This window comes from Lolium rigidum, chromosome 3, assembly GCF_022539505.1.
Source record: "Lolium rigidum isolate FL_2022 chromosome 3, APGP_CSIRO_Lrig_0.1, whole genome shotgun sequence".
Lineage (NCBI taxonomy): Eukaryota > Viridiplantae > Streptophyta > Magnoliopsida > Poales > Poaceae > Lolium > Lolium rigidum.
In genome coordinates this window covers 86,238,258-86,263,024 of record NC_061510.1, presented here as the reverse complement: position 1 = coordinate 86,263,024, position 24,767 = coordinate 86,238,258, and the positions used below count along the sequence as shown (strand labels likewise).

The 24,767-nt window shown below is 43.3% G+C and overlaps 1 protein-coding gene across 2 annotated transcripts; it reads right to left on the bottom strand.

Moving 5' to 3' along the window:
- Nucleotides 1-8,445: 8,445 nt before the first annotated feature.
- LOC124701897 (histone H4) lies at nucleotides 8,446-8,760 on the bottom strand. 2 transcript variants are annotated; one of them, XM_047233996.1, is made up of 2 exons: nucleotides 8,713-8,757; nucleotides 8,446-8,661 (listed from the first exon to the last, which is right to left on the bottom strand). In XM_047233996.1, the coding sequence occupies exons 1-2, from the start codon at nucleotides 8,755-8,757 to the stop codon at nucleotides 8,446-8,448; spliced, it is 261 nt and encodes an 86-aa protein (XP_047089952.1). The 2 variants fall into 2 exon arrangements, with proteins under 2 accessions (XP_047089952.1, XP_047089953.1); XM_047233997.1 differs by having other exon boundaries at nucleotides 8,446-8,760.
- Between the last annotated feature and the right edge of the window lie 16,007 nt (nucleotides 8,761-24,767).

Below are 24,767 nucleotides of genomic sequence, written 5' to 3'. Positions count from 1 at the left end.
TATGGGACCCTACTATTAAAATTGTTATAGGTGGTGAAACTTTTCATGCCAATTGTGATATTATGTCTGAATTTTGCCTTATGCCTAAGAGTATTTATGAATCTTTGACACTTTGGGGACTCGTTGAAGGCGGAGAAGGAATAACTCTTATTGATAACTTTGTTATAACTCCTAAGGGAATAGCCGAGGGTGTGCATACAACCATTCTTGGAAGAACAATATCGACTGATTATCTTGTTATTGATTGTGTAGGAACAGGACAAATCACACTCGAAGATCCCTGCTGAAACTATTGGGAGCAGTCATAGATGTGGGAGAAGGCACCTTAAAATTCACCTCCACACCGGGAGGTAGACATGTATTCCCTAAATCAAAGGGTAAGAAAAAGACTAAGAAAGGTAGGTGTAATGCCCGGGGTAATGCTTCATCTCTTGACAATATTTGATACACACTTTCTGCGCCTAGCTGAAAGGCGTTAAAGAAAAGCGCTTATGGGAGACAACCCATTATTTTACTTCTGCACTTTATTTTATATTTGAGTCTTGGAAGTTGTTTACTACTGTAGCAACCTCTCCTTATCTTTATTTTATTGCATTGTTGTGCCAAGTAAAGTCTTTGATAGTAAAGCCAATACTAGATTTGGATTACTGCGCAGGAACAGATTTCTTGCTGTCACGAATTTGAGCAGCAGTCCCTGTAGAAAAATCAAAAAAATCTGCCAATTTACGTGTGTGATCCACAGATATGTACGCAACTTTCATTCAATTTGGGCATTTTCATCTGAGCAAGTCTGGTGCCACTTTAAAATTCGTCTTTACGAACTGTTCTGTTTTGACAGATTCTGCCTTTTATTTCGCATTGCCTCTTTTGCTATGTTTGATGGATTTCTTTGCTCCATTAACTTTCAGTAGCTTTGTGCAATGTCCAGAAGTGTTAAGAATGATTATGTCACCACTGAATATATGAATTATGTACTGACCCTCTAATGAGTTTGTTTCGAGTTTGGTGTGGAGGAAGTTTTCAAGGGTCAAGAGAGGGATGATACAATATGATCAAGAAGAGTGAAAAGTCAAAGCTTGGGGATGCCCCCGTGGTTCATCCCTGCATATTTTAAGAAGACTCAAGCATCTAAGCTTGGGGATGCCCAAGGGATCCCTTCTTCATCGACAACTTATCAGGTTCCTCTAGTGAAACTATATTTTTATTCCGTCACATCTTATGTGCTTTACTTGGAGCGTCTGTTTGTTTTTATTTTTGTTTTTGTTTGAATAAATCGGATCCTAGCATTCTTTGTTTGGGAGAGAGACACGCTCCGCTGTTTCGTATGAACACATATGTTCTTAGCTTTATCTTTAATGTTCATTGCGAAAGTTGAACTACTTCATTCATTGTTATATGGTTGGAAACGGAAAATGCCGCATGTGGTAAATGGTTTAATGTCTTGAATAATGTGATACTTGGCAATTGTTGTGCTCATATAGATCTTGTTTAAGCTCTTGCATCATGTACCTTGTACTCATTAATGAATAACTACATAGAGCTTGTTAAAATTTGGTTTGCATGATTGATCTCTAGAGTCTAGATATTTTCTCGGTTGAGGTGTTTGAACAACAAGGAGACAATGTAAAGTCTTGTAATAGCTACAATATGTTCATATGTGAGCTTTGCTGCACCTTTTATACTTGAGTTTGCTTCAAACAACCTTGCTAGCCTAGCCTTGTATTGAGAGGAATTCTTCTCGTGCATCCAAATCCTTGAGCCAATAACCATGCCATTTGTGTCCACCATACCTACCTACTACATGATATTTCTCCGCCATTCCAAAGTAAATTACTTGAGTGCTACCTTTAAAATTTCTATTCTTTACCTTTACAATATATAGCTCATGGGACAAATAGCTTAAAAACTATCGTGGTGAAGAATATGTACTTATGTGTCTTATTTTCTTAATAAGTTGCTTGTTGAGCGGTAACCATGTTTTCTGGGACGCCATCAACTCTTTTACCTTTGTTGAATATCATGTGAGTTGCTATGCATGTTCGTCTTGTCTGAAGTAAGGGCGGTTTTCACAATCAAATGGTTTGAGTATGCATACTGTTAGAGAAGAACATTGGGCCGCTAACTAAAGCCATGATTCATGGTGGAAGTTTCAGTGTGGACAGCTAATCCTCAATCTCTTATGAGAATATTAACCGTTGTTGAATGCTTATGCATTAAAGAGAGTGCATTATCTGTTGTCTATGTTGTCCCGGTATGGATGTCTAAGTTGAGAATAATCAAAAGCGAGAAATCCAATGCGAGCTTTCTCCTTAGACCTTTGTACAGGCGGCATAGAGGTACCCCTTTGTGACACTTGGTTGAAACATATGCTATGCAATGATAATCCGTGTTAACCCAAGCTAATTAGGACAAGGTGCGAGCACTATTAGTATACTATGCATGAGGCTTGCAACTTATGAGATGTCTTATACATAACTCATATGCTTTATTACTACCGTTGATAAAATTGTTTCTTGTTTTCAAAATGAAAAGCTCTAGCACAAATATAGTAATCAATGCTTCCCTCTGCGAAGGGCCTAACTTTTATTTTATTGTTGAGTCAGTTTGCCTATTTCTTTCTATCTTAGAAGCAAACACTTGTATCAACTGTGTGCATTGATTCTTACATGTTTACTTATTGCACTTGTTATATTACTTTATGTTGACAATTATCCATGAGATATACATGTTACAAGTTGAAAGCAACCGCTGAAACTTAATCATCCTTTGTGTTGCTTCAATGCCTTTACTTCGAATTTATTGCTTTATGAGTAACTCTTATGCAAGTCTTATTGATGCTTGTCTTGAAAGTATTATTCATGAAAAGTCTTTGCTATATGGTTCATTAGTTTACTCATTATCTTCATCATTGCTTCGAATCGCTGCATTCATCTCATATGCTTTACAATAGTATGATCAATATTATGATAGCATGTCACTTCAGAAATTATCTTTGTTATCGTTTACCTACTCGAGGGCGAGTAGGAACTAAGCTTGGGGATGCTTGATACGTACCAAACGTATCTGTAATTTCTTATGTTCCATGCTACTTTTATGATGATACTCACATGTTTTATACACATTATATGTCATTATTATGCATTTTCCGGCACTAACCTATTGACGAGATGCCGAAGAGCCGGTTGTTGTTTTCTCGCTGTTTTTGGAATATTCTCGGAATTGGACGAAATCAACGCCCAGGGTCCTATTTTTGCACGAAGCTTCCAGAAGACCGGAGGGGAGACAAAGTCGGGCCACGGGGCGCCGCCACACTAGGGCGGCCCGGCCTAAGGGGGGCCCGCACGGCCCTAGCGTGTGGGGCCCCCGTGACTCTCCCTACTCCGCCCTTCCGCCGACTTAAAGCCTCCGTCGCGAAACCCCCAGTACCGAGAGCCACGATACGGAAAACCTTCCAGAGACGCCGCCGCCGCCAATCCCATCTCGGGGGATTCAGGAGATCGCCTCCGGCACCCTGCCGGAGAGGGGAATCATCTCCCGAGGTCTCTTCATCGCCATGATCGCCTCCGGATCGATGTGTGAGTAGTTCACCCATGGACTATGGGTCCATAGCAGTAGCTAGATGGGCGTCTTCTCCTCATTGTGCTATCATGTTAGATCTTGTGAGCTGCCTATCATGATCAAGATCATCTATTTGTAATCCTACATGTTGTGTTTGTTGGGATCCGATGAATATTGAATACTATGTCAAGTTGATTATCAATCTATCATATATGTTATTTATGTTCTTGCATGCTCTCCGTTGCTAGTAGAGGCTCTGGCCAAGTTGATATTTGTGACTCCAAGAGGGGGTATTTATGCTCGATAGTGGGTTCATGCCTCCATTAAATCTGGGACAGTGATAGAAAGTTCTAAGGTTGTGGATGTGCTTGTTGCCACTAGGGATAAAACATCGATGCTTTGTCTAAGGATATTTGTGTTGATTACATTACGCACCATACTTAATGCAATTGTCCGTTGTTTACAACTTAATACTGGAAGGAGTTCGGATGATAACCCGAAGGTGGACTTTTTAGGCATAGATGCATGTCTGGATAGCGGTCTATGTACTTTGTCGTAATGCCCCGATTAAATCTCATAGTACTCATCATGATATATGTATGTGCATTGTTATGCCTTCTTTATTTGTCAATTGCCCAACCGTAATTTGTTCACCCAACATCTCGCTATCTTATGGGAGAGACACCACTAGTGAACTGTGGACCCCGGTCCTATTCTTTAAATCTGAAATACAAACCGCTGCAATTGTTCTTTACTTGTTCTTCGCAAACAAACATCATCATCCACACTATACATCTAATCATTTGTTTACAGCAAGCCGGTGAGATTGACAACCTCGCTGTTACGTTGGGGCAAAGTTCTGTGATTGTGTTGTGCAGGTTCCACGTTGGCGCTGGAATCCCTGGTGTTGCGCCGCACTACACTCCTCCGCCATCAACCTTCAACGTGCTTCTTGGCTCCTCCTGGTTCGATAAACCTTGGTTTCTTTCTCGAGGGAAAATTTGCTACCGTGCGCATCACACCTTCCTCTTGGGGTTCCCAACGGACGTGTCAACTACACGCATCAACCATCCGTACTGTTTAATTGCAGCAAGGGTGACAAAAAAGATCCTATCGATATTACAAATGATGTTCCCGCTCGATCGTCATCCTCATTATCGTCTTCAGCATTTGTATCCGCAAAGCCAAATGAACCTCAGAAGCGGAAGCGCATGCCATCCGCAAAGGTCCGGTCCCCTTACTTGTCTGAAAAAAATGGCACACAAGCGTCAAATCCGAGATGAGAAAAATTCTGAGGGTAAGTTTGTTCGTGTCACGTGCAAATTTCTTAACGACCTTTGCATTTCACTAACCGCAGTTCACCCGTTACTTCTTCGTTGCAGGTAACTTCCATTCACTAGATGCACTACTTCAGGTAAATGATTTGACTGAAGATCACGTCGAAGCTGCCGTGTCACTTGTAAAAGAACTATCAAAGTGCTCCCGACGCCGCAACAAAAAAGTTTACAGTTCTGAAGGACTCGTGCTGACTGCCCACCATGTTGCACCTATTCTAACCCATGACTGGTTGATGGGCGATGTACAAACAAATTTTGTATCCCTGTTGTATTACAGAATAACTATCTTGATTGAAGGGCTAATTAGTTGTGTGTACCACTAAATTTTGCAGGTCATCAATGCATATGTGCGACACTTGTCTCATCGTGTTCCAGATGATCGTGTCATGTCCACCACATGGAGGTCGACGCATCTCATAGAAGGGAGGACGAGGGGTAGAGATTATTTTCCACCCGGCCACCCCTAGATCGAAATAGAGAAGAATCGAGCCATTCACAGATGCATGGACGAGTATTTCCATAAACCGAAGGTATGAGCACATGCAATGCAATGGTGTACATAATTCATTCAATGTATATTGAAACATACTTACACATTTTTATTGCAGTACTATCTCGTTGTAAACGTTAATGGCAATCATTGGGTCACCGTCGTGATGCATGTACCCAAGAAGGAATTTCAAGTATTAGATTCCCTCTATGTTCTTCGCAGTTACATACATATCATTGAAGCATTGGTATGTTTTCATACTACTTTACAGTGTCATAAGTATTTTGTTAAAATATTAATCATTACTTACTTAATCTTAACTACTCGTTTTACTTCAGAGAACCAAAATTGCTTATGACATAGCAAAAGCATATCATGATTTTCCTGATCCTTCGAACTGGCCTATAAAATAATGCAAAATGCCAAGACAAAAGGATGGGTGAGTACATGGCGCAACTAATTTTCATCTATATTAATATACAATGCAATGTTACTTACTGTTTTTTGATTGTCTTGTATTATGACAGAAACTCATGTGGACTTTGGGTCCTAAAATGTATGAAAGAATGGGATGGAGATGAATTTAGAACCACTATTACACAGGTAGGTAAAACAAAATTCTTCTTACATGATGAACTAGCAGCACATGTCATAACATGTTCTCTTAATTTATTTTTGCAGACACTCGTTGACTCTACCAGAGAAGTTATGGTCGGTGAAATAAATTTTTTCACCTAGTAACGAGCTGGATAGGGTCAAAGATAAACTACTCAACCCCAATGGCGAGGAAGATGATGCTTAGGTCCAAGGTCTAGTGGATATGGTCGGGTTTTCGTCCCGTAGAAGATTTCCCGACGGTGTTCAAGACTTAGTTCATTTTATTTTCTATTTTGAGTTAGCTGTGTAATGACTTGAAAACTATACTTTACAACACCTACTTGTGTCATATGGAATACCATACTTTGTGGAATATGTATGAAATCATCAAGTGTCGGATAGTCTCACTATTGTCTGTGGACATCACTATAATCTTTATTGCGCAGAATTTGTTGTCAAACTTTTGCAAACAATCCGTTAACACCTTTGCGGATGATAATAACTTGGTATGAAAAGCTTTATCTCGAAATACTTCAGGTGCAGGAATTTACCCAAAACCAATTGTGTATTGACTTTCTGAAAAATAATACCCAAAGATTATGACTTATTAATAGCTTAGGTCAACAAATTACTGAACTGGTACAAAATGGATAACACTAGCCTCATAAAGTGAGTTCACAAAAAGCGTTTCGACATTTGGCGCAATGGATAAAAGTTTGGTACTTGTCATCTGCATTTTTCTTCACTTCCAATGAACCTTCAAGAGAGATAGGCGAAGGAATTGGACATTGCATACCAGGAAAATCCAAGCTTGAAAGAGAACTTACATCTGTCCTATGAGAAATGGTGGTGTTAATTCATTGCCGGACATACCAGCGAAAGATTCCGGTCAGGCCGACAAAAGCTGCTGCCTATAAGTCTTCTCCCCGGACATGCTCGGTGGTTGTGGCCGGACAGACCGGAATGCAGTGCCAAAAGCCTTTGAATATTCGTTAATTATTTTCCGGCCTGGCTGGTTCTCTACGCCGGTCAGGCCGACAAAAGATGCGTACAAAAACTTCTTGGCCGGACAGGCTGGCTCGTCTTGCCAGACAGGCCGATAGAATTGGCAAATGCCTCTGGAAATTTTATGTTCCTCCGGAACAACATTACCGGTTTGTCTGGCGTATATGCCGGACAGTCTGACCGATCGATCACGTAAACCGCGTCCCGGACAGTCCGTTCCCCTATGAACTGGATGTCCGCCGAACTCGGACTGTCCGGCTAGGTCCCGACCGGACTGTCCAGTGTCTCCGATCTACCATGGCCGGCCAGCGCCCACCACGATGGTGCACAGGCCACGATGATCCGCCAAACTCGCCGGAGGGCCCACAACTGTGTCGTACTTGTATCTCGTATAATTGACTAATTGAATTGGGCTATACGAATTTTGTACGTTGTCACATATCGGTATTTTATACTAATAACGAAGAGGTATCGACCGATCTTAGCCGTTCTTGTGTTTGAGCCCGCTTAAGCCCAAACTGAGTTTGACGGAGTTTGGGGGGGGGGGGGTTGTACCGGAGCACGCTTATTTGCATGAAGAAGAGCATTGTTGTTGGCTTGTGTTTCATTCTCTTGTGAAGCTACCTACCTGTGTATGCCGTTGGTGCCTCAAACTGGCCTGGTGTACAGTTGAGTTAACATGTCGTTGCGGATTGGAGTTTCCCCATTACTTCAGAGGCTATTGTTGTGTTTATCTGTTCATCAATGTGAAAATCTGATGACCCCGTGCCAGGTTTCGCTTGTCCATGTCAGTTTACATCGTTACTTTGGGAAGACAGTCTTCAGCGGAGGCACAAACCAAGTAAGGTCTTACCAGCTTACAGTCCTGCTAATGTTGGCGGCAAAAATAGCGGCATCATTGGAACCAAAATAGAGCTGACCAGAGCACAGCAGATACTTCTGCGAGCCTGTCGTATCTTTCAGCGCTGATGAGCAGGATTTCAGTTCTCTGAACCAAACAATCGCAATGGCATGCGACTACAACTGCAAGAACCAGAGCACGAAAATCAGTTAACCAAAATATAAGAAATACAGCAGCGAAACAAATCTAGCCACAAACTGATTTTAGATTGGTAGGGGCATGAAATTCTCGAAGATACAATGTGTAATTCAGCTTGGTGCTGCTGGCGAAGTTAGGCAATCTGACAGTCAGTGCCTTCTTCAGCAATAAGTCACAATTTCAGTTCTCTAAAACAACTTTATAGTCAAGTGAAAGAACCAGAGCAAGGAAGCAATCAGCTACTAACAATCATGCAATAGGTAACCTGGAAATGATTGACAGACCATGACAATTCTCAAGATAACAGGATTTTTTACTTCACCGCAACAGGGTTCCATTACATCAGAGATCAGACACAATATTTGACACCAACACGATACTAGACAGGTACTCTCCCTAAACAAGACACAGAGGAAAGCCTAGCCGCCAAAGCCGTAGAGGGTGCGTCCCTGTCGCTTGAGCGCGTAGACGACGTCCATGGCGGTGACGGTCTTGCGGCGCGCGTGCTCGGTGTAGGTGACGGCGTCGCGGATGACGTTCTCGAGGAAGATCTTGAGCACGCCACGGGTCTCCTCATAGATGAGCCCGGAGATGCGCTTCACGCCGCCACGGCGAGCAAGGCGGCGGATGGCCGGCTTGGTGATGCCCTGGATGTTGTCGCGCAGCACCTTCCGGTGGCGCTTGGCGCCGCCCTTGCCCAGCCCCTTGCCGCCCTTGCCGCGCCCAGACATCTCCGCCGCTCGCTGTCTTTCTTTCTCGGGAGACGAAGGAGGAATTGGGGATTTTGGTTCTGGCTCGCTTCGAATTGGATGGATTGGGAGGGGTGGAGTGGGTGGAATATATAGAGCTGGAGGGGGATGCGGGAGGCGTTGGATTGGAGAGCGATCCGCGTGAGGGGCGAATGGGATGGCCGAGGCCGTTGGATATGGAAGGGTTGGTTCCTATTGGTGGAGCGGGGGCAGTGCGGATCGGCGCGGTTGGGAATTCGAAGTGGAGCGCGCGGGGAAAGTGGAAAAAGGAGAAAAGAGCTGCGCGGGATTTCTGAGCTTCTGGTGGGAGATGGAAATTTTCGTTCGTGGGAGGGAAATCCTGAATGCTTGACTTGGCAGAAGTATGATGACGTCGGCTTCCATGCCTTCATCCTTGCGGCTTCGACGAGCAATTCTCTCCTTCGGCTAGATTCATGTTATCTAATTTTATCAAATTTTATTACTAAGAGCATCTCCAGTCGCGTCCCTTAAACGGCGCCCAGATTAAACGTTTGGGGGACGTGTTTCGTTCGTGCTGTGTTTGGGGGACGTCGCTTCCCAGCCGCGTCCCCCAAACGCCGCCCCTAAATATTAAAATACTCTTTTTTTTACATTTTTATTTCAATAAAGAGAAGAAATATTCCACAAAATAATACATAATTTGGAACGCGGTTTACATGAAGATATAGTTTGGAACATGGTTTTCCACAAAATCAAATATAAAACATTGCAAAAAAAAACTAAACCTAACTAGGCCGGACATTGAAGGTTTGGCGTGTTCGCTGCCAAGAAAGAACACTTGGCGACTAAGTCGTCCTGCCAAGTCGACTTGACCACGACGTCGTCGATGTATACATAAACATTGGCTTTCGAGGAAACTATTCATGCATCTCTGGTACGTGGCTCCGATGTTTCTCATGCCGAAGGTCATGGCGGTGTAGGAGCAGGTGCCGAGCGGCGTGATGAACGCCGTCTTCTCCTGATCTTCAACCGCCATCTTGATTTGGTTGTACGCGGAATATGCGTCGAGGAAGCACAGCGATTCCGAGCCCGCGCTGGCGTCAATGATCTGATCGATCCGCGGGAGGACGAATGGGTCCTTGGGGCAAGCCCGATTGAGAATGGTGTAGTCTATACACATGCCCATGTCTTGTTTTTCTTCACCACGAGGACTGGGTTTGCCAACCACTTTGGGTGCTTTATTTCCATGATGAACCCGGCGGCGAGTAGCCGGTTCACCTCTTCGGCAATTGCGCGTCGTCGCTCTTCACCTACGGGTCACATCGTCCGTTTGATGGGACACGCAGTGGGATCAACGTGGAGTTTGTGCTCAGCAAGTTTTCTCGGGACACCTGACATATCAGAAGGTTTCCATGCAAAGATATCTCGATTCTCACGGAGGAACTTGATGATCGTGCTTTCCTATTGGGCGGACAAGCCCATCCCAATGATAACTTGCCTACTCGGACCGTTCTCTACCAGATTTACTCGACGTGTGTCAGTCGTCGGCTAGAAGGTCGGCGACGAGGATGAGTCGAGCTCGCTTGGCTTCTCGACTGGGTACTTGGCGAGTTCGGCGGTGTTTTCGCGCTCCAAGGCGATGACGACGTCGGCGAGCTTGCAACAGCTATCCTCGCATTCCAGGGCCATTTCGGGGTCACCACCGACGGTGATGACGCCGCGCGGCCCCGGCATCTTCATCATGTTGTAAGCGTAGTGTGGCGTGGCCATGAACTTGGCGAACACCTGGCGGCCGAGGACGCAGTGTTAGGGGTTGCGGAAGTTCACCACCTCGAAGGATATCCACTCGGTGCGGTAGTTCGCCGGCGTGCCGAATGTCACCGGCAGTGTTACCTTACTAGTTGGGAAGGCCTTCCTGCCAGGGACGATGCTGTGGAAGGTGACGCTTGTCGCTTCAAGGCGCGAGTCGGGCAGCTGGAGTCGCTGGAAGGTATCGTAGTACATGATGATGATGGAGCTTCCTCCATCCATCAGGGTCTTGGAGAACCAGTAATCGGCGACCTTAGGCTTGACGATATGGGCGACTTGCCCTGGGTACTCGATGTGTGGATTGTGATCCTCGCGGCTCCACGTGATGCTCTGCTCTGACCAATTGAGCCAACACGGGACGTCCGCGACGACTGCGTTAACAGCCACCGCGCGTGCGAGAACCTTCTTGTCGCGGTGGTCGCCAACCCCGGTGAAGGTGTGGAGGGAGCCGGCGCTGCGACCAAAGCCGTCGTCCTTGGGCTTGTCCTGGTACTTGTTGCGGTCCTTGTTCTGGTCGCCGCCGCCATTCTCCTTGGAGCGGCGGGCTTTCTCGATCTGCTTAAGGGAAAAGTAGTTCCCAATGGTGTGCGTCGAGGGCTTGCCCTCTCCGCTGTGATAGATGCACGGAGCGTCAGCAGGGCTGTGCGGGTCGAACCGCTTCATGTGGGCGGTCCACTCGTGGGCCGCGTCTGTCGCGGCGAGAGTACTTCGGGTCGCGCTGCCCGTAGTTGGCGTTAGCGACGAACTCGGAATTGCCGCCGTCGCTGCAACGCTTGCCGTTGCCCAGGCGAGTGCCGAGTCGGTAGTCGTCACGACGGTTGTCGGGTCGGATGACGCGGCGATTGCGCCGCTGGCCGTACTCGTCGTCCGAGTCGATGAAGTCTACGCACGCTTCTATTCCTGTAGACAGTGTTGGGCCTCCAAGAGCAGAGGTTTGTAGAACAGCAACAAGTTTCCCTTAAGTGAATCACCCAAGGTTTATCGAACTCAGGGAGGAAGAGGTCAAAGATATCCCTCTCAAGCAACCCTGCAATTAAGATACAAGAAGTCTCTTGTGTCCCCAACACACCTAATACACTTGTCAGATGTATAGGTGCACTAGTTCGGCAAAGAGATGGTGAAATACAAGTAATATGGATGAATATGAGTGGTAATAATAATCTGAAATAAATATGGCAGCAAGTAAACATGCAGTAGAACAGTAAATAAACGGAGATTCGATGCTTGGAAACAAGACCTAGGGATCATACTTTCACTAGTGGACATTCTCAACATTGCAATCATAATTGAATATAAATATAAGCACTTCACTATGCTATTCTGAATTACTCTCTGGCAAGATAACAAACACTAATTCATCATGTAGGCAAACCTTAAAGATGTATTCCCAAGTATCGATAAACACCCCACGCTCGTCACCGTGAGCATTCATAGGAGGTACTAACACACCACAATTTTATAGAGACATCCAACTCAAATCATAACCCAGTGAACAAGTATTCTGTGAAATATAGCCTAAGAGACCCACACGGTGCACACACTCGTCACCTTTACACACGTGGGACAAGGAGTCTCCGGAGATCACATAAGTAAAATCCACTTGAATAGCATAACGACATCTAGATTACAAAGCTCATCATATGGATCTCAATCATGTAAGGCAGCTCATGAGATCATTGTATTGAAGTACATGGGAGAGAAAGAGATGAACCACATAGCTACCGGTACAGCCCTTAGCCTCGAGGGAGAACTACTCCCTCCTCATCATAGGAGACAGCAAGCGGCGATGAAGATGGCGGTGGTGTCGATGGAAATGCCTTCCGGGGGCAATTCCTCGTCCCGGCGGCGTGCCGGAACAGAGACTTCTGTCCCCCGAATCTTGGCTTCGCGATGGCGGCGACTCTGGAACTTTTCTCGTATCGTGGCTTATTCGTCTCGATGTTTTAGGTCACGAAGGCTTAAATAGGCGAAGAGTCGTAGTCGGAAGAGGCCCGGGGGGCCAAACAGCAGGGGGCGCGCCCTCTCTGGCCGCGCCGCCATGGTGTGTGGAGGCCCTGGGCCTCCCCTCTGGTCCCTCTTCGGTGTTCTGGAAGCTTCGTGGAAATATAAGATCGTGGGCCTTGATTTCGTCCAATTCCGAGAATATTTCCTGTGTAAGATTCCTGAAACCAAAAACAGCAGAAAACAGGAACTAGCACTTCGGCATCTCGTTAATAGGTTAGTTCCGGAAAATGCATCAAAACGATATAAAGTGTGAACAAAACATGTAGGTATTGTCATAAAATAAGCATGGAACATAAGAAATTATAGATACGTTGGAGACGTATCAGTCGACTACGGGATCTTCATCAGCGTAGCATTTGGCGATGTCGAAGAGCTCGTCCATGGAAATGTTGTCGCGGCTGGCGCACTTTGGCTTGGAGACGAGTGGCTCGTAGCGACAAGTCCTCCCGAGCAGTAGATCGCCGTGTCGGTGCTGATGCCGCTTGAGGTCGTCCACATGTCCCGCCGGCGCAGCGACCCATCGACGAGTCGACTCGTGGGGTCCTTGGACGCAGCGGTCCAGGCCTTCGATGGTAGTGGCGCGAGTGTATGCACTAGCGAAGTGCTGGATGAAGGCAGCACGGGCCTCATACCACGAATCGATGATGTTCGGGGGAAGGATGTTGAACCATTGGAGATTCGCCTCGTCCATTATGAGGGGCAGGTAACGGACGGCGAGAAGGTCGGAGATTAACGAAGTGTTGCACCCTGAACCCTTCAGAGGGTCTTTAGTCCTGATTCGTAACGCAACTGGAACTAAAGATGTGGAGGGGTACGTTTTACTCCCGATTCCGTAGTCCCGGTTGGAAATCCGGGACTCGAAGTCCCTTAGAGCATGTCTAACAGGCCCCGTATTTTTTCGCCCCTTAAAACGCGAGTAGAGGGCCCTGTATTCACTTTTCGCTGGTCGAAAACTCGTCCGAGCTAGCAGACCCCGTATCCCCACCCCGTAAAACAGAATATTCACATAAAATTATGTTTTGAGGGGTCGAAAACTCGTCCGAGCTAGCAGACCCCGTATCCCCACCACAACATTCACATAAAATAGTTGTAACATGTATATCTCATGGATAGTTGCCAACACAAAGTAATATGATGAATGCAAATATGCAAGTATGTAGGAATCAATGCATAGTTGACACAAGTGTTTGCTTCTAAGATAGAAAGAAGTAGGTAAACTGACTCAACATAAAGTAAAAAAATGGCCCTTCGCAGAGGGAAGCATGGATTACTATTTTTGTGCTAGAGCTTTTATTTTGAAAACATAGAAACAATTTTGTCAACGGTAGTAATAAAGCTTATGTGTTATGTATAAGACATCCTATAAGTTGCAAGCCTCATGCATAGATTACCAATAGTGCCCGCACCTTGTCCTAATTAGCTTGGATTTACATGGATTATCATTGCATAACATATGTTTCAACCAAGTGTCACAAAGGGGTACCTCTATGCCGCCTGTACAAAGGTCTAAGGAGAAAGCTCGCATTGGATTTCTCGCTTTTGATTATTCTCAACTTAGACATCCATACCGGGACAACATAGACAACGGATAATGGACTCCTCTTTAATGCATAAGCATTCAACAACAGATAATATTCTCATAAGAGATTGAGGATTAGTGTCCAAACTGAAACTTCCACCATGATTCATGGCTTTAGTTAGCGGCCCAATGTTCTTCTCTAACAATATGCATACTCAAACCATTGAATCATGATAAATCACCCTTACTTCAGTACAAGACGAACATGCATAACAACTCACATAATATTCAACAAAGGTGTAATAGTTGATGGCATCCCCAGAAACATGGTTACCGCTCAACAAGCAACTTATAAGAAATAAGATACATAAGCTACATATTCTTTACTACAATAGTTTTAAGGCTATTTTCCCATGAGCTATATATTTCAAAGACAAAGAATGGAATTTTAAAGGTAGCACTCAAGTAATTTACTTTGGAATGGCAGAGAAATACCATGTAGTAGGTAGGTATGGTGGACACAAATGGCATAGTTTTTGGCTCAAGGATTTGGATGCACGAGAAGTATTCCCTCTCAATACAAGGCTTTTGCTAGCAAGGTTGTTTGAAGCAAACACAAGTATGAACCGTACAGACAAAACTTACATAAGAACATATTGCAAGCATTATAAGACTCTACACTGTCTTCCTTGTTGTTCAAACACCTCACAAGAAAATATCTAGTCTCCAGAGAGACCAATCATGCAAACCAAATGTCAACAAGCTCTACGGTAGTTCTTCACTAATAGGTGCAAAGTACATGATGCAAGAGCTTAAACATGATCTATTTGAGCACAACAATTGCCAAGTATCAAATTATTCAATACCATATACCAATTACCACATGAAGCATTTTCTGTTTCCAACCATATAACAATGAACGAAGCAGCTTTCAACCTTCGCCATGAACATTAAGAGTAGAGCTAAGAACACATATATTCATATGCAACAGCGGAGCGTGTCTCTCTCCCACACAAGCATGAATTTATTCAGAGAATGAAAATAACAAAACGAAAATAAAAGCACACAGACGCTCCAAGTAAAGCACATAAGATGTGACAGAATAAAAATATAGTTTCACTAGAGGTGACCTGATAAGTTGTCGATGAAGAAGGGGATGCCTTGGGCATCCCCAATCTTAGACGTTTGAGTCTTCTTGAAATATGCAGGGATGAACCACGGAGGCATCCCCAAGCTTAGACTTTTCACTATTCTTGATCATATTGTATCATCCTCCTCTCTTGACCCTTAAAAACTTCCTCCACACCAAACTCAAAACAAACTAATTAGAGGGTTAGTGCATAATCAAAAAATCACATATTCAGAGGTGACACAATCATTCTTAACACTTCTGGACATTGCCCAAAGCTACTGAAAGTTAATGGAACAAAGAAATCCATCCAACATAGCAAAACAGGCAATGCGAAATAAAAGGCAGAATCTGTCAAAACAGAACAGTCCGTAAAGACGAATTTTTCTGGGGCACTTAACTTGCTCAGATGAAAATGCTCAAATTGAATGAAAGTTACGTACATATCTGAGGATCACGCACGTAAATTGGCAGATTTTTCTGAGTTACCTACAGAGAATACTACTCAAATTCGTGACAGCAAGAAATCTGTTTCTGCGTAGTAATCCAAATCTAGTATCAACCTTACTATCAAAGACTTTACTTGGCACAATGATGTCTACGCACACTCCTTTTCCTATAGACAGTGTTGGGCCTCCAAGAGCAGAGGTTTGTAGAACAGCAGCAAGTTTCCCTTAAGTGGATCACCCAAGGTTTATCGAACTCAGGGAGGAAGAGGTCAAAGATATCCCTCTCATGCAACCCTGCAACCACAAAGCAAGAAGTCTCTTGTGTCTCCAACACACCTAATACACTTGTCAGATGTATAGGTGCACTAGTTCGGCGAAGAGATAGTGAAATACAGGTGGTATGAATGTATATGAGCAGTAGTAACGGCACCAGAAAATAGCTTGATGCTACAACTGGCGTGTGGTTGATGGTGGTAATATTGCAGGCAGTACGGATGCAGTAGAACAGTAAACAAGCAGTGATTTCAGTATTTGGAAACAAGGCCTAGGGATCATACTTTCACTAGTGGACACTCTCAACATTGCAATCATAAAGGAATATAAATAAGCACCTCACTATGCTATTCCAAATTACTCTCTGGCAAGATAACGAACTCTAATTCATCATGTAGGCAAACCTTAAAGATGTATTCCCAAGTACTAATGAACACCCCACGCTGTCACTTTGAGCATTCATAGGAGGTACTAACACACCACAATTTCATAGAGACATCCAACTCAAATCATAACTCAGTGTATAAGTATTCTGTGAAATATAGCCTAAGAGACCCACACGGTGCACACACTATCACCTTTACACACGTGGGACAAGGAGTCTCCTGGAGATCACATAAGTAAAATCCACTTGAATAGCATAACGACATCTAGATTACAAACATCATCATATGAATCTCAATCATGTAAGGCTGCTCATGAGATTATTGTATTGAAGTACATAGGAGAGAGATTAACCACATAGCTACCGGTACAGCCCTTAGCCTCGATGGAGAACTACTCCCTCCTCATGGGAGACAGCAGCGGCGATGAAGATGGCGGTGGTGTCGATGGAGGAGCCTTCCGGGGGCACTTCCCCGTCCCGGCGGCTTGCCGGAACAGAGACTCCTGTCCCCCAGATCTTGGCTTCGCGATGGCGGCGGCTCTGGAAGGTTTCTCGTACCGTGGCTTTTCCGTATCGAAGATTTAGGTCAGGGACCTTTATATAGGCGAAGAGGCGGAGTCGGAAGGGCGACGAGGCGGTGACACACTAGGGGGTGCGGCAAAGGCCTGGGCCGCGCCACCCTGGCGTCTGGTGGCCCTATGGCCCCCCTCTGGTCTCTCTCGGGTGTTCTGGAAGCTTCGTCCAATTATAAGATGCTGGGCGTTGATTTCGTCCAATTCCGAGAATATTTCCTTACTAGGATTTCTGAAACCAAAAACAGCAGTAAAACGAGAACCGGCACTTCGGCATCTCGTCAATAGGTTAGTTCCGGAAAACGCATAAAATCATCATAAAGTGTGAACAAAACATGTAGGTATTGTCATAAAACAAGCATGGAACATCAGAAATTATAGATACGTTGGAGACGTATCAGCATCCCCAAGCTTAGTTCCTACTCGTCCTCGAGTAGGTAAACGATAAAAGATAATTTCTGAAGTGACATGCTACCAACATGATCTTAATCATACTATTGTAAAGCATATGAGATGAAGGCAGCGATTCAAAGCAATGGTAAAGACAATGGTTGAACAACTGAATCATATAGCAAAGACTTTTCATGAATAGTACTTTCAAGACAAGCATCAATAAGTCTTGCATAAGAGTTAACTTATAAAGCAATAAATTCATAGTAGAAGCATTGAAGCAACACAAAGGAAGATTAAGTTTCAGCGGTTGCTTTCAACTTGTAACATGTATATCTCATGGATAGTTGTCAATGCAAAGCAATATAACAAGTGCAATAAGCAAGCATGTAAGAATCAATGCACAGTTAACACAAGTGTTTGCTTCTAAGACAGAGAGAAATGGGTAAACTGACTCAACATAAAAGTAGAAGAATGGCCCTTCGCAGAGGGAAGCATTGATTGGTATATTTGTGCTAGAGCTTTGGTTTTGAAAGCAAGAAACAATTTTGTCAACGGTAGTAATAAAGCATATGTATCATGTAAATTATATCCTACAAGTTGCAAGTTTCATGCATAGTATACTAATAGTGCCCGCACCTTGTCCTAATTAGCTCTGATTACCTGGATTATCATCGCAATACATATGTATTAACCAAGTGTCACAAAGGGGTACCTCTATGCCGCCTGTACAAATGTCTAAGGAGAAAGCTCGCATTGGATTTCTCGCTTTTGATTATTCTCAACTTAGACATCCATACCGGGACAACATAGACAACAGATAATCGACTCCTCTTTAATGCATAAGCATTTAGCAACAATTAATTTTCTCATATGAGATTGAGGATATTTGTCCAAAACTGAAACTTCCACCATGGATCATGGCTTTAGTTAGCGGCCCAATGTTCTTCTCTAACATTATGCATGCTCTAACCATTAAATAAGTGGTAAATCGCCCTTACTTCGTACAAGACGGACATGCATAGCAACTCACATGATATTCAATAAAGAGTAGTTGATGGCGTCCCCGTAAACATGGTTATCGCACAACAAGCAACTTAATAAGAGATAAAGTGCATAAGTACATATTCAATACCACAATAGTTTTTAAGCTATTTGTCCCATGAGCTATATATTGCAAAGGTAGAGGATAGAAATTTTAAAGGTAGCACTCAAGCAATTTACTTTGGAATGGCGGAGAAATACCATGTAGTAGGTAGGTATGGTGGACACAAATGGCATAGTGGTTGGCTCAAGGATTTTGGATGCATGAGAAGTATTCCCTCTCGATACAAGGTTTAGGCTAGCAAGGTTGTTTAGAGCAAACACAAGTATGAACCGGTACAGCAAAACTCACATAAAAGACATATTGCAAGCATTATAAGACTCTACATCGTCTTCCTTGTCGTTCAAACACCTTTACCAGAAAGTATCTAGACCTTAGAGAAACCAATCATGCAAACCAAATTTCAGCAAGCTCTATGTATTTCTTCACTAATAGGTGCAATGTATATGATGCAAGAGCTTAATCATGAGCACAACAATTGCCAAGTATCACATTATTCAAGACATTTTACCAATTACTACATGTAGCATTTCCCGTTTCCAACCATATAACAATTAACGAAGCAGTTTCAACCTTCGCCATGAACATTAAAAGCTAAGAACACATGTGTTCATACGAACCAGCGGAGCGTGTCTCTCTCCCACACAAGCATGAATTTATTCAAACAAAAACAAAAATAGAAACACACAGACGCTCCAAGTAAAGTACATATGATGTGACCGAATAAAAATATAGTTTCAAGAGAAGGAACCTGATAATTTGTCGATGAAGAAGGGGATGCCTTGGGCATCCCCAAGCTTAGATGCTTGAGTCTTCTTGAAATATGCAGGGATGAACCACCGGGGCATCCCCAAGCTTAGGCTTTTCACTCTTCTTGATCACATTGTATCATCCTCCTCTCTTGACCCTTGAAAACTTCCTCCACACCAAACTCAAAACAACTCATTAGAGGGTTAGTGCATAATCAAAAACTCACATGTTCAGAGGTGACACAATCATTCTTAACACTTCTGGATATTGCACAAAGCTTCTGAAAGTTAATGGAACAAAGAAATCCATTCAACATAGCAAAAGAGGCAATGCGAAATAAAAGGCAGAATCTGTCAAAACAGAACAGTCCGTAAAGACGAATTTCTAAGTGGCACCAGAATTTCTCAAATGAAAATTCTCAAATTGAATGAAAGTTGCGTACATATCTGAGGATCACTCACAAAAATTGGCAGATTTTTCTGAGTTACCTACAGAGAATTCTGCCAAAATTCGTGACAGCAAGAAATCTGTTTCTGCGCAGCAATCCAAATCTAGTATGAACCTTACTATCAACGACTTTACTTGGCACAACAATGCAACAAAATAAGATAAGGAGAGGTTGCTAAAGTAGTAACAACTTCCAAGACTCAAATATAGAACAAAGTTGCTGTAGCAAAATAAACACATGGGTTATCTCCCAAGAAGTGCTTTCTTTATAGCCATTAAGATGGGCTCAAGCAGCTTTAATGATGCACTCACAAGAAATAGTATTTGAAGCAAAAGAGAGCATCAAGAGGCAAATTCAAAACAAATTTAAGCCTAACATGCTTCCTATGCAAAGGAATCTTGTAAATAAACAAGTTCATGAATAGCAAAGTGACAAGCATAGGAAGATAAAACAAGTGTGACTTCAAAAAATTTAGCATATAGAGAGGCATTTTAGTAACATGAAAATTCCTACACCCATATTTTCCTCTCTCATAATAACTTTCAGTAGTATCATGAGCAAACTCAACAATATAACTATCACATAAAGCATTCTTATCATGAGTCTCATGCACAAAATTATTACTCTCCACATAAGCATAATCATTCTTATTAATTGTAGTGGGAGCAAATTCAACAAAGTAGCTATCATTATTATTCTCATCATCAAATATAGGAGGCATATTGTAATCATAATCAAATTTATCCTCCATAACAGGCGGCAACAAAAGACTACTATCATTATAATCATCATAAATAGGAGGCAAAGTATCATCAAAGTAAATTTTCTCCTCAATGCTTGGGGGACTAAAAAGATCATGCTCATCAAAACCAGCTTCCCCAAGCTTAGAATTTTCCATATCATTAGAAACAATGGTGTTCAAAGTGTTCATACTAATATGTTCCATGGGTTTTTTAATGTTCGCATCAAACCATCCATGTCTTAACTCGGAAAATAGAATAAAAAGTTCCATGTTGCTTTCCATTATGCCAAACTAGTGATAAACAAGAAACAAAAAGATGCAATTGCAGGATCTAAAGGAAATAGCTTCGAGTACTTACGACGGCGGAAAATAGCTTAGTAGCCGAGATCCGAAGTGTGAGTACCTTTTACCTTTCCTCCCCGGCAACGGCGCCAGAAAAGTGCTTGATGTCTACGCACACTCCTTTTCATGTAGACAGTGTTGGGCCTCCAAGAGCAGAGGTTTGTAGAACAGCAGCAAGTTTTCCCTTAAGTGGATCACCCAAGGTTTATCGAACTCAAGGAGGAAGAGGTCAAAGATATCCCTCTCATGCAACCCTGCAACCACAAAGCAAGAAGTCTCTTGTGTCCCCAACACACCTAATACACTTGTCAGATGTATAGGTGCACTAGTTCGGCGAAGAGATAGTGAAATACAGGTGGTATGAATGTATATGATCAGTAGTAACGGCACCAGAAAATAGCTTGATGCTACAACTGGCGTGTGGTTGATGGTGGTAATATTGCAGGCAGTACGGATGCAGTAGAACAGTAAACAAGCAGAGATTTCAGTATTTGGAAACAAGGCCTAGGGATCATACTTTCACTAGTGGACACTCTCAACATTGCAATCATAAAGGAATATAAATAAGCACCTCACTATGCTATTCCAAATTACTCTCTGGCAAGATAACGAACTCTAATTTATCATGTAGGCAAACCTTAAAGATGTATTCCCAAGTACTCCCTCCGGTCCATATTAATTGACTCTAATGTGGATGTATCTAGACACATTTTAGTTCTAGATACATCCATATTGAAGTCAATTAATATGAATCGGAGGGAGTACTAATGAACACCCCACGCTATCACTTTGAGCATTCATAGGAGGTGCTAACACACCAAAATTTCATAGAGACATCCAACTCAAATCATAACTCAGTGAATAAGTATTCTGTGAAATATAGCCTAAGAGACCCACACGGTGCACACACTGTCACCTTTACACACGTGGGACAAGGAGTCTCCGGAGATCACATAAGTAAAATCCACTTGAATAGCATAACGACATCTAGATTACAAACATCATCATATGAATCTCAATCATGTAAGGCAGCTCATGAGATTATTGTATTGAAGTACATAGGAGAGAGATTAACCACATAGCTACCGGTACAGCCCTTAGCCTCGATGGAGAACTACTCCCTCCTCATGGGAGACAGCAGCAGCCGATGAAGATGGCGGTGGTGTCGATGGAGGAGCCTTCCGGGGGCACTTCCCCGTCCTGGCAGCGTGCCGGAACAGAGACTCCTGTCCCCCAGATCTTGGCTTCGCGATGGCGGCGGCTCTGGAAGGTTTCTCGTACTGTGGCTTTTCCGTATCGAAGATTTAGGCCAGGGACCTTTATATAGGCAAAGAGGCGGAGTCGGAAGGGCGACGAGGCGGTGATACACTAGGGGGCGCGACCAAGGCCTGGGCCGCGCCAACCTGGCGTCTGGTGGCCCTGTGGCCCCCCTCTGGTCTCTCTCGGGTGTTCTGGAAGCTTTGTCCAATTATAAGATGCTGGGCGTTGATTTCGTCCAATTCCGAGAATATTTCCTTACTAGGATTTCTGAAACCAAAAACAGCAGAAAACAGGAACTGGCACTTCGGCATCTCATCAATAGGTTAGTTCCGGAAAACGCATAAAATCATCATAAAGTGTGAACAAAACATGTAGGTATTGTCATAAAACAAGCATGGAACATTAGAAATTATAGATACGTTGGAGACGTATCACACAACAATGCAATAAAATAAAGATAAGAAGAGGTTGCTACAGTAGTAACAACTTCCAAGACTCAAATATAAAACAAAATTGCTGTAGTAAAATAAAAACATGGGTTATCTCCCAAGAAGTGCTTTCTTTATAGCCATTAAGATGGGCTCAGCAATTTTAATGATGCACTCCCAAGAAGTAAGAGTTGAAGCAAAAGAGAGCATCAAAAAGCAAATTCAAAACACATTTAAGTCTAACCCACTTCCTATGCATATGAATCTTGTAAATAAACAAGTCATGTAGGCATAATGCAATAAGCATAGGAAAACTAGACAAGCGCAACTTCAAGATTTTCAGCAAAAAGAGAGGTGTTTTAGTATCATGAAAATTTCTACAACCATATTTTCCTCTCTCATAAAGATTTTCAGTAGCATCATGAACAAACTCAACAATATAACTATCACATGAAACATTCTTATCATGGGCTACATGCATAAAATTATTACTCTCCACATAAGCATAATCAATTTTATTAGTAATAGTGGTAGAAAATTCATCACCATAATCATCATATATAGGAGGCAAAGTATCATCAAAGTAAATTTTCTCCTCCATGCTTGGGGGACTAAAAATATCATGCTCATTGCTGCGCGTAGTTGACGTATGTCTTTCCGTTCAACACACGTCCGTTGGGAACCCCAAGAGGAAGGTGTGATGCGTACAGCAGTAAGTTTTCCCTCGCAAGAAACCAAGGTTTATCGAACCAGTAGGAGTCAAGAAGCACGTCGAAGGTTGATGGCGGTGGAGTGTAGTGCGGCGCAACACCAGGGATTCCGGCGCCAACGTGGAACCTGCACAACACAACCAAATTACTTTGCCCCAACGTGACAGTGAGGTTGTCAATCTCACCGGCTTGTTGTAACAAAGGATTAGATGTATAGTGTGGATGATGATGTTTGCAAGAGAACGAGAGAACGAGTATTGCAGTAGATTGTATTCGATGTAAAAGAATGGACCGGGGTCCACAGTTCACTAGTGGTGTCTCTCCCATAAGATAAATAGTATGTTGGGTGAACAAATTACAGCTTGGGCAATTGACAAATAAAGAGGGCATGACCATGCACATACATGTTATGATGAGTATTGTGAAATTCAATTGGGCATTATGACAAAGTACATAGACCGCTATCCAGCATGCATCTATGCCTAAAAAGTCCACCTTCAGGTTATCATCCGAACCCCTTCCAGTATTAAGTTGCAAACAACAGACAATTGCATTAAGTATGGTGCGTAATGTAATCAAAAAATACATCCTTAGACATAGAATTGATGTTTTATCCCTAGTGGCAACAGCACATCCACAACCTTAGGGGTTGCTGTCACTCCCCCAGATTTAATGGAGACATGAACCCACTATCGAGCATAAATACTCCCACTTGGAGTTACAAGTATCAACTTGGCCGTAGCCTCTACTAATAACGGAGAGCATGCAAGATCATAAACAACATATAGATAACAGATTGATAATCAACATAGCATAGTATTCCATATTCATCGGATCCCAACAAACGCAACATGTAGCATTACAAATAGATGATCTTGATCATGTTAGGCAGCTCACAAGATCTAACAATGATAGCACAATTAGGAGAAGATGACCATCTAGCTACCGTTATGGACCCATAGTCCAGGGGTGAACTACTCACACATCACTCCGGAGGCGACCATGGCGGTGAAGAGTCCTCCGGGAGATGATTCCCCTCTCCGGCAGGGTGCCGGAGGCTATCTCCTGAATCCCCCGAGATGGGATTGGCGGCGTCTCTGGAAGGTTTTCCGTATCATGGCTCTCGGTACTGGGTATTCGCGACGAAGACTTTAAGTAGGCGGAAGGGCGGAGTCGGAGGGCTGACGAGGGCCCCACACGCTAGGGCCGCGCGGGCCCCTCCTGGGCCGCGCCGCCCTAGTGTGGCGGCGCCTCATCGCCCCACTTCGGTTCCCTTTCGGTGTTCTGGAAGCTTCGTGGAAAAATAGGCCCTCGGGCGTTGATTTCGTCCAATTCCGAGAATATTTCCTTACTAGGATTTCTGAAACCAAAAACAGCTAGAAAACAAGCAATCGCCTCTTTGGCATCTCGTTAATAGGTTAGTGCCGGAAAATGCATAAATATGACATAAAGTATGTATAAAACATGTGTGTATCATCATAAAAGTAGCATGGGACATAAGAAATTATCGATACATTGGAGACGTATCAGCATTCCCAAGCTTAGTTCCTACTCGTCCCGAGTAGGTAAACGATAACAAAGATAATTTCTGAAGTGACATGCCATCATAATCTTGATCAATACTACTGTAAGCACATGTAATGAATGCAGCGATTCGAAGCAATGTAAATGCAATGAGTAAACAATTGAATCATATAGCAAAGACTTTTCATGAAT

Coding starts and splice junctions, on each gene's coding strand:
- LOC124701897 (XM_047233997.1), bottom strand. CDS start 8,757: ATGTCTGGGCGCGGCAAGGGCGGCAAGGGGCTGGGCAAGGGCGGCGCC.